Genomic DNA, 10,933 nt, shown 5'->3' with positions numbered 1-10,933 from the left:
CGCCAACGTCTCTCGCTGTACCCGGGCCATCCTCCGTGCGAGGCTCTCCAGCGCGGTCTGTGCACACTCCCGGTCTCGGGGGAGCTGTGCCAGGACCTCCACTAGGCCTAGTGGGGTTGTGGCTTGTAGCAGGCTCCTGACCACTGGGTCGGTGCTGCCTGACTCTCCCTCCATCTCCGGGTAGGCTTTCTCTGGACTCTCCTCCAGACGTCTTGTCTCCGGGTGCGCTCTCTCCAGACTGCTCCAGGCGACACCCATCTTCGTTCTCTTCTTCTGTCTCCGCCCACATCGAGGGTGGTCCCGGGGCAACTTCAGTTCCAGGGGCAGTTCTCTTACGCTGATGGACACTTCCAGCATCACAGTCTCTGTTGGTGGGCGCGGTTTCCGCTTTTGGCGCCATTCTTCGACCTGGCCCACGATGGGAGGTGGCCTTTTGCCACCCTCTGGCACGCCCATAATGGCGTCCGCTCCCAGAAGGCGGGAAATCTTTGGAAATGGCGGGAATCGTCTCCCAGTGGCGGGAAACTCCATGGATGGCGGGAAAAAGCTGCAAATGGCGGACAACCGGCGGGAAACGACCTGTGATGGGGCCCGATGGCGGGGACCCTCCGGAACCGGCAGGAGACTTCTTTTTAAGGTAACGGTGAACTTTTCTTCAGGCACGCAGTACCCGGTTGTTGCGGGCACGTAATCCTGCCGACTACGCCAAAGTTGACGCGCCCCCTGGGCCAGTGTTGTTGGGGATACCCGGAGCCGGATCAGATGGGGGTTGTAGTCTCCGAGTGGCTGTGACCCGGTCCGTGCCCAGGGTGTCAAGCTCAGTGTGTGGCAGTCCTTATGATGTTACTAGATGTTCTTTTGTGTCGACTACGCCACCCGTTGATTTGCGGTCAAAAGGCCGCCGCTGCAGCAGGGTCCACTGAGGCTGGTGATGTGTGTGCAGCTTAGGTAGTATAACCCCCAACGGGAGGGGTATAGCCTCAGGGGGTCAGTTGCAGAGGATGGGGGTTGTGGTGGTGCAGCGGGGATGGAAATGAGACTCAGAGTCGGGCTGTGCAGTTCAGGGTTTGTTTACTTACTGCAGTTGTTCTGGTCACTCCGGCCTTAAGTGACCACCCGAGCCGTGCTGCGTCCACCAGGTCCTGGACTCAGCCAACCCCCAGGTGATTCTGGAGCGTGGTCCTGAGCTCCCTTTCTGTCCTGTCCTCTTCTCTGGCCTTCCCCACCAGGGATCCACCTATGTCCGGCTCCCTCGGGCCTCTTGGTGGTAAACCCTTGTCTCTGGGTTCCCTGACCCTATTCCTGGTCTGCCTTCCGGGTGGATTTAGTGGGTGATCGTGGCAGATCGGTCCTGCCCACGACCTCCGGTTCCTGGCTAAGGTGTGCTGTAGCCTCTGCCAGCTTGGGATCCGGTACCCTGTTGCCAACTCTTCACCCTCTGGTCTAATTTGGGCTCTTGGAGTTCCTTCTTTCTCCCCCTCTGGGTCTTTCTTTCTCCTCTCTCTCTCTCTTGGCCTTGGAGCTGCTCTTCTCCTCTGCTCTGACAGACTGACCTCACTCTGCAAAAGACTGACCCTGATCTAAGATGGTTCCCACCTTATATACTCCCTCTATGTGTGAGCTCAGGTGACCAGCACCCAATGAGCTCCTAGCACTACCCAGACTGCTCCCCCTATCTGCCCCTACACTACTGGGATGTTCCACCCCCCTCCCACTCCAGCCAGGAACAGACACTGTCGTACCTGCACATTTCTCTAGTGGGAGTACCATCGGTCTGTTCCCCGGAAATGGGATGTGTGTAGTGCATGCAGCTAACTGAGCTCAGTTCCACACTCCATCCTTACCCGGGAGTGGAATACCACACCTCTGGCTTGAGGTGTAATACCCCTGTAGCAGCCGAATCCTCAGGGTGCTACATAGGGAGGTCCTACAGGCACGTGGAGGCCACACACAATACTCAGCCTCATCAGGAGCATGCCCAGGTGTTGTAGGGAGATCATACAGGCACGTGGAGGCCACACACAATACTCAGCCTCATCAGGAGCATGCCCAGGCGTTGTAGGGGGGTCATACAGGCACGTGGAGGCCACACACAATACTCAGCCTCATCAGGAGCATGCCCAGGCGTTGTAGGGAGGTCATACAGGCAAGTGGAGACCACACACAATACTCAGCCTCATCAGGAGCATGCCCAGGCGTTGTAGGGAGGTCATACAGGCACGTGGAGGCCACACACAATACTCTGCCTCATCAGGAGCAAGCCCAGGCGTTGTAGGGAGGTCATATAGGCACGTGGAGGCCACACACAATACTCAGCCTCATCAGGAGCATGCCCAGGCGTTGTAGGGAGGTCATACAGGCACGTGGAGGCCACACACAATACTCAGCCTCATCAGGAGCATGCCCAGGCGTTGTACGGAGGTCACACAGGCACGTGGAGGCCACACACAATACTCTGCCTCATCAGGAGCATGCCCAGGCGTTGTAGGGAGGTCATACAGGCACGTGGAGGCCACACACAATACTCAGCCTCATCAGGAGCATGTCCAGGCGTTGTAGGGAGGTCATACAGGCACGTGGAGGCCACACACAATACTCAGCCTCATCAGGAGTATGCCCAGGCGTTGTAGGGAGGTCATACAGGCACGTGGAGGCCACACACAATACTCAGCCTCATCAGGAGCATGCCCAGGCGTTGTAGGGAGGTCATACAGGCACGTGGAGGCCACACACAATACTCAGCCTCATCAGGAGCATGCCCAGGCGTTGTAGGGAGGTCATACAGACACGTGGAGGCCGCACACAATACTCAGCATCATCAGGAGCATGCCCAGGCGTTGTAGGGAGGTCATACAGGCACGTGGACGCCGCACACAATACTCAGCCTCATCAGGAGAATGCCCAGGCGTTGCAGGGAGGTCATACAGGCACGTGGAGGCCACACACAATACTCAGCCTCATCAGGAGCATGCCCAGGCGTTGTAGGGAGGTCATACAGGCACGTGGAGGCCACACACAATACTGAGCCTCATCAGGAGCATGCCCAGGCGTTGTAGGGAGGTCATACAGGCACGTGGAGGCCACACACAATACTGAGCCTCATTTTGACTTGTTTTAAGGACATTACATCACAGTTGGATCAGCCTGTAGTGTGTTTTTCCTCTTTAGTTTTGGGGGTGACTCCAAATCCAGGCCTCCATTGGTTAATAAATGTGATTTCCATTGATGATTTTTGTGTGATTTTGTTGTCAGCACATTCAACTTTCTACAGAACAAAGTATTCAATGAGAAGATTTCATCTATTCACATCTAGGAGGGGGGATTTCAGGGGTCCCTGTATTTGTTTTGAGCAGTGTATGTCCCAATAGATCAACAATGTAACGGCCTTTCCTTGGAGACAATAATCCTATAGTATATATGGCCGGGGATTTATCCTAGAGATGGAAGGTTACAATAAATGCTGCACCAACAGCGTGTGCAAGGAAAAGGCCGGGCAAGCGGGGTGGGATTATGATGCAGAGGGAGGAGAAGAGAAGAATGGCTGCTAGCCGGAGGATGAAAGCTGCCGAGTCCACACAAACCACGAGGGGTTAAATCCGTGCGACAGCAACCAGGGACGACACCATGAATCTCAGAGTAAGATGTGTGTGTATATGTATATATTATAGGGGTCTGCAGGGGGGATCTGCAGCCATGGACAGGTGGGGTTCACATAATACATAGACCTGTACTGGAGAATCCAGAGGTGAAAAAACAAAAATCTGCTGAATCCATATACAGCGATGACATCACCGCTCCCCAGATATCAGTTATATTATACAGCAGTGACATCACCGCTCCCCAGATATCAGTTATATTATACAGCGATGACATCACCGCTCTCCAGATATCAGTTATATTATACAGCGATGACATCACCGCTCTCCAGATATCAGTTATATTATACAGCAGTGACATCACCGCTCTCCAGATATCAGTTATATTATACAGCAGTGACATCACCGCTCTCCAGATATCAGTTATATTATACAGCGATGACATCACCGCTCTCCAGATATCAGTTATATTATACAGCAGTGACATCACCGCTCTCCAGATATCAGTTATATTATACAGCGATGACATCACCGCTCTCCAGATATCAGTTATATTATACAGCGATGACATCACCGCTCTCCAGATATCAGTTATATTATACAGCGATGACATCACCGCTCTCCAGATATCAGTTATATTATACAGCGATGACATCACCGCTCCCCAGATATCAGTTATATTATACAGCAGTGACATCACCGCTCTCCAGATATCAGTTATATTATACAGCAGTGACATCACCGCTCTCCAGATATCAGTTATATTATACAGCAGTGACATCACCACTCTCCAGATATCAGTTATATTATACAGCAGTGACATCACCGCTCTCCAGATATCAGTTATATTATACAGCGATGACATCACCGCTCTCCAGATATCAGTTATATTATACAGCAGTGACATCACCGCTCCCCAGATATCAGTTATATTATACAGCAGTGACATCACCACTCTCCAGATATCAGTTATATTATACAGCAGTGACATCACCGCTCTCCAGATATCAGTTATATTACACAGCGATGACATCACCGCTCTCCAGATATCAGTTATATTATACAGCGATGACATCACCGCTCCCCAGATATCAGTTATATTATACAGCGGTGACATCACCGCTCTCCAGATATCAGTTATATTATACAGCAGTGACATCACCACTCTCCAGATATCAGTTATATTATACAGCGATGACATCACCACTCTCCAGATATCAGTTATATTATACAGCAGTGACATCACCGCTCTCCAGATATCAGTTATATTATACAGCAGTGACATCACCACTCTCCAGATATCAGTTATATTATACAGCGGTGACATCACCGCTCTCCAGATATCAGTTATATTATACAGCAGTGACATCACCACTCTCCAGATATCAGTTATATTATACAGCGGTGACATCACCGCTCTCCAGATATCAGTGATATTATACAGCAGAGACATCACCGCTCTCCAGATATCAGTTATATTATACAGCAGTGACATCACCGCTCTCCAGATATCAGTTATATTATACAGCAGTGACATCACCACTCTCCAGATATCAGTTATATTATACAGCGATGACATCACCACTCTCCAGATATCAGTTATATTATACAGCAGTGACATCACCACTCTCCAGATATCAGTTATATTATACAGCAGTGACATCACCACTCTCCAGATATCAGTTATATTATACAGCGATGACATCACCACTCTCCAGATATCAGTTATATTATACAGCAGTGACATCACCGCTCTCCAGATATCAGTTATATTATACAGCAGTGACACCACCGCTCCCCAGATATCAGTTATATTATACAGCGATGACATCACCGCTCCCCAGATATCAGTTATATTATACAGCAGTGACATCACCGCTCCCCAGATATCAGTTATATTATACAGCGATGACATCACCGCTCCCCAGATATCAGTTATATTATACAGCGATGACATCACCGCTCTCCAGATATCAGTGATATTATACAGCGATGACATCACCACTCTCCAGATATCAGTGATATTATACAGCAGAGACATCACCGCTATCCAGATATCAGTGATATTATACAGCAGTGACATCACCGCTCTCCAGATATCAGTTATATTATACAGCAGTGACATCACCGCTCTCCAGATATCAGTTATATTATACAGCGATGACATCACCGCTCTCCAGATATCAGTTACATTATACAGCAGTGACATCACCGCTCTCCAGATATCAGTTATATTATACAGAGGTGACATCACCGCTCTCCAGATATCAGTTATATTATACAGCAGTGACATCACCGCTCTCCAGATATCAGTTATATTATACAGCGATGACATCACCGCTCTCCAGATATCAGTTATATTATACAGCGATGACATCACCGCTCTCCAGATATCAGTTATATTATACAGCAATGACATCACCACTCTCCAGATATCAGTGATATTATACAGCGATGACATCACCACTCTCCAGATATCAGTGATATTATACAGCAGAGACATCACCGCTATCCAGATATCAGTGATATTATACAGCAGTGACATCACCGCTCTCCAGATATCAGTTATATTATACAGCAGTGACATCACCGCTCTCCAGATATCAGTTATATTATACAGCAGTGACATCACCGCTCTCCAGATATCAGTTATATTATACAGCAGTGACATCACCGCTCTCCAGATATCAGTTATATTATACAGCAGTGACATCACCGCTCTCCAGATATCAGTTATATTATACAGCGATGACATCACCGCTCCCCAGATATCAGTTATATTATACAGCAGTGACATCACCGCTCTCCAGATATCAGTTATATTATACAGCAGTGACATCACCTCTCTCCAGATATCAGGTATATTATACAGCAGTGACATCACCTCTCTCCAGATATCAGGTATATTATACAGCAGTGACATCACCGCTCTCCAGATATCAGTTATATTATACAGCAGTGACATCACCGCTCTCCAGATATCAGTTATATTATACAGCAGTAACATCACCGCTCCCCAGATATCAGTTATATTATACAGCGATGACATCACCACTCTCCAGATATCAGTTATATTATACAGCAGTGACATCACCGCTCTCCAGATATCAGTTATATTATACAGCGATGACATCACCACTCTCCAGATATCAGTTATATTATACAGCAGTGACATCACCGCTCTCCAGATATCAGTTATATTATACATCAGTGACATCACCGCTCTCCAGATATCAGTTATATTATACAGCAGTGACATCACCGCTCTCCAGATATCAGTTGTATTATACAGCAGTGACATCACCGCTCTCCAGATATCAGTTATATTATACAGCAGTGACATCACCGCTCTCCAGATATCAGTTATATTATACAGCGGTGACATCACCGCTCTCCAGATATCAGTTATATTATACAGCAGTGACATCACCGCTCTCCAGATATCAGTTATATTATACAGCAGTGACATCACCGCTCCCCAGATATCAGTTATATTATACAGCAGTGACATCACCGCTCTCCAGATATCAGTTATATTATACAGCAGTGACATCACCGCTCTCCAGATATCAGTTATATTATACAGCGATGACATCACCACTCTCCAGATATCAGGTATATTATACAGCAGTGACATCACCGCTCCCCAGATATCAGTTATATTATACAGCGATGACATCACCACTCTCCAGATATCAGTTATATTATACAGCAGTGACATCACCGCTCTCCAGATATCAGTTATATTATACAGCGATGACATCACCACTCTCCAGATATCAGTTATATTATACAGCAGTGACATCACCGCTCTCCAGATATCAGTTATATTATACAGCAGTGACATCACCGCTCTCCAGATATCAGTTATATTATACAGCAGTGACATCACCGCTCTCCAGATATCAGTTATATTATACAGCGATGACATCACCACTCTCCAGATATCAGGTATATTATACAGCAGTGACATCACCGCTCCCCAGATATCAGTTATATTATACAGCAGTGACATCACCGCTCTCCAGATATCAGTTATATTATACAGCTGTGACATCACCGCTCTCCAGATATCAGTTATATTATACAGCGATGACATCACCGCTCTCCAGATATCAGTGATATTATACAGCAGTGACATCACCGCTCTCCAGATATCAGTTATATTATACAGCTGTGACATCACCGCTCTCCAGATATCAGTGAAATTATACAGCGATGACATCACCGCTCTCCAGATATCAGTGATATTATACAGCAGTGACATCACCGCTCTCCAGATATCAGTTATATTATACAGCAGTGACATCACCGCTCTCCAGATATCAGTTATATTATACAGCAGTGACATCACCGCTCTCCAGATATCAGTTATATTATACAGCAGTGACATCACCGCTCTCCAGATATCAGTTATATTATACAGCAGTGACATCACCGCTCTCCAGATATCAGTTATATTATACAGCAGTGACATCACCGCTCCCCAGATATCAGTTATATTATACAGCAGTGACATCACCGCTCTCCAGATATCAGTTATATTATACAGCAGTGACATCACCGCTCTCCAGATATCAGTTATATTATACAGCAGAGACATCACCGCTCTCCAGATATCAGTTATATTATACAGAGGTGACATCACCGCTCTCCAGATATCAGTTATATTATACAGCAGTGACATCACCACTCTCCAGATATCAGTTATATTATACAGCAGTGACCTCACCGCTCTCCAGATATCAGTTATATTATACAGCAGTGACATCACCGCTCTCCAGATATCAGTTATATTATACAGCAGAGACATCACCACTCTCCAGATATCAGTTATATTACACAGCAGTGACATCACCACTCTCCAGATATCAGTTATATTACACAGCAGTGACATCACCGCTCTCCAGATATCAGTTATATTATACAGCAGTGACATCACCGCTCTCCAGATATCAGTTATATTATACAGCAGTGACATCACCGCTCTCCAGATATCAGTTATATTATACAGCAGTGACATCACCGCTGTCCAGATATCAGTTATATTATACAGCAGTGACATCACCGCTCTCCAGATATCAGTGTTATTATACAGCAGTGACATCACCGCTCTCCAGATATCAGTTATATTATACAGCAGTGACATCACCGCTCCCCAGATATCAGGTATATTATACAGCAGTGACATCACCGCTCCCCAGATATCAGTTATATTATACAGCAGTGACATCACCGCTCTCCAGATATCAGTTATATTATACAGCAGTGACATCACCGCTCTCCAGATATCAGTTATATTATACAGCGATGACATCACCGCTCTCCAGATATCAGTTATATTATACAGCAGTGACATCACCGCTCTCCAGATATCAGTTATATTATACAGCGATGACATCACCGCTCTCCAGATATCAGTTATATTATACAGCGATGACATCACCGCTCTCCAGATATCAGTTATATTATACAGCGATGACATCACCGCTCTCCAGATATCAGTTATATTATACAGCGATGACATCACCGCTCCCCAGATATCAGTTATATTATACAGCAGTGACATCACCGCTCTCCAGATATCAGTTATATTATACAGCAGTGACATCACCGCTCTCCAGATATCAGTTATATTATACAGCAGTGACATCACCACTCTCCAGATATCAGTTATATTATACAGCAGTGACATCACCGCTCTCCAGATATCAGTTATATTATACAGCGATGACATCACCGCTCTCCAGATATCAGTTATATTATACAGCAGTGACATCACCGCTCCCCAGATATCAGTTATATTATACAGCAGTGACATCACCACTCTCCAGATATCAGTTATATTATACAGCAGTGACATCACCGCTCTCCAGATATCAGTTATATTACACAGCGATGACATCACCGCTCTCCAGATATCAGTTATATTATACAGCGATGACATCACCGCTCCCCAGATATCAGTTATATTATACAGCGGTGACATCACCGCTCTCCAGATATCAGTTATATTATACAGCAGTGACATCACCACTCTCCAGATATCAGTTATATTATACAGCGATGACATCACCACTCTCCAGATATCAGTTATATTATACAGCAGTGACATCACCGCTCTCCAGATATCAGTTATATTATACAGCAGTGACATCACCACTCTCCAGATATCAGTTATATTATACAGCGGTGACATCACCGCTCTCCAGATATCAGTTATATTATACAGCAGTGACATCACCACTCTCCAGATATCAGTTATATTATACAGCGGTGACATCACCGCTCTCCAGATATCAGTGATATTATACAGCAGAGACATCACCGCTCTCCAGATATCAGTTATATTATACAGCAGTGACATCACCGCTCTCCAGATATCAGTTATATTATACAGCAGTGACATCACCACTCTCCAGATATCAGTTATATTATACAGCGATGACATCACCACTCTCCAGATATCAGTTATATTATACAGCAGTGACATCACCACTCTCCAGATATCAGTTATATTATACAGCAGTGACATCACCACTCTCCAGATATCAGTTATATTATACAGCGATGACATCACCACTCTCCAGATATCAGTTATATTATACAGCAGTGACATCACCGCTCTCCAGATATCAGTTATATTATACAGCAGTGACACCACCGCTCCCCAGATATCAGTTATATTATACAGCGATGACATCACCGCTCCCCAGATATCAGTTATATTATACAGCAGTGACATCACCGCTCCCCAGATATCAGTTATATTATACAGCGATGACATCACCGCTCCCCAGATATCAGTTATATTATACAGCGATGACATCACCGCTCTCCAGATATCAGTGATATTATACAGCGATGACATCACCACTCTCCAGATATCAGTGATATTATACAGCAGAGACATCACCGCTATCCAGATATCAGTGATATTATACAGCAGTGACATCACCGCTCTCCAGATATCAGTTATATTATACAGCAGTGACATCACCGCTCTCCAGATATCAGTTATATTATACAGCGATGACATCACCGCTCTCCAGATATCAGTTATATTATACAGCAGAGACATCACCACTCTCCAGATATCAGTTATATTATACAGCGATGACATCACCGCTCTCCAGATATCAGTGATATTATACAGCGATGACATCACCACTCTCCAGATATCAGTGATATTATACAGCAGAGACATCACCGCTATCCAGATATCAGTGATATTATACAGCAGTGACATCACCGCTCTCCAGATATCAGTTACATTATACAGCAGTGACATCACCGCTCTCCAGATATCAGTTATATTATACAGCAGAGACATCACC

The 10,933-nt window shown here is 45.8% G+C and overlaps 1 protein-coding gene across 3 annotated transcripts in view; it reads left to right on the top strand.

Annotated features, from left to right (window-relative positions):
* Positions 1-3,480: 3,480 nt before the first annotated feature.
* Positions 3,481-10,933, top strand: part of LOC141167118 (uncharacterized) — a 40,113-nt gene continuing 32,660 nt past the window's right edge. For 2 of the 3 annotated variants that reach the window (XM_073654484.1, XM_073654482.1), the window contains exon 1: positions 3,481-3,636. In XM_073654484.1, coding sequence (XP_073510585.1) covers positions 3,625-3,636 — 12 coding nt within the window. In that variant the 5' untranslated portion in view covers positions 3,481-3,624. The remainder of the gene's footprint in view (positions 3,637-10,933) is intronic. The other variant, XM_073654483.1, reaches the window with a different exon arrangement.

The sequence above is a fragment of the Phyllobates terribilis genome, unplaced genomic scaffold, assembly GCF_046119375.1.
Source record: "Phyllobates terribilis strain yellow unplaced genomic scaffold, ASM4611937v1 Scaffold_11__3_contigs__length_659146591, whole genome shotgun sequence".
Classification (NCBI taxonomy): domain Eukaryota; kingdom Metazoa; phylum Chordata; class Amphibia; order Anura; family Dendrobatidae; genus Phyllobates; species Phyllobates terribilis.
Note: the sequence above shows the minus strand (reverse complement) of the source record. Positions and strands in the feature narration are given on the sequence as shown.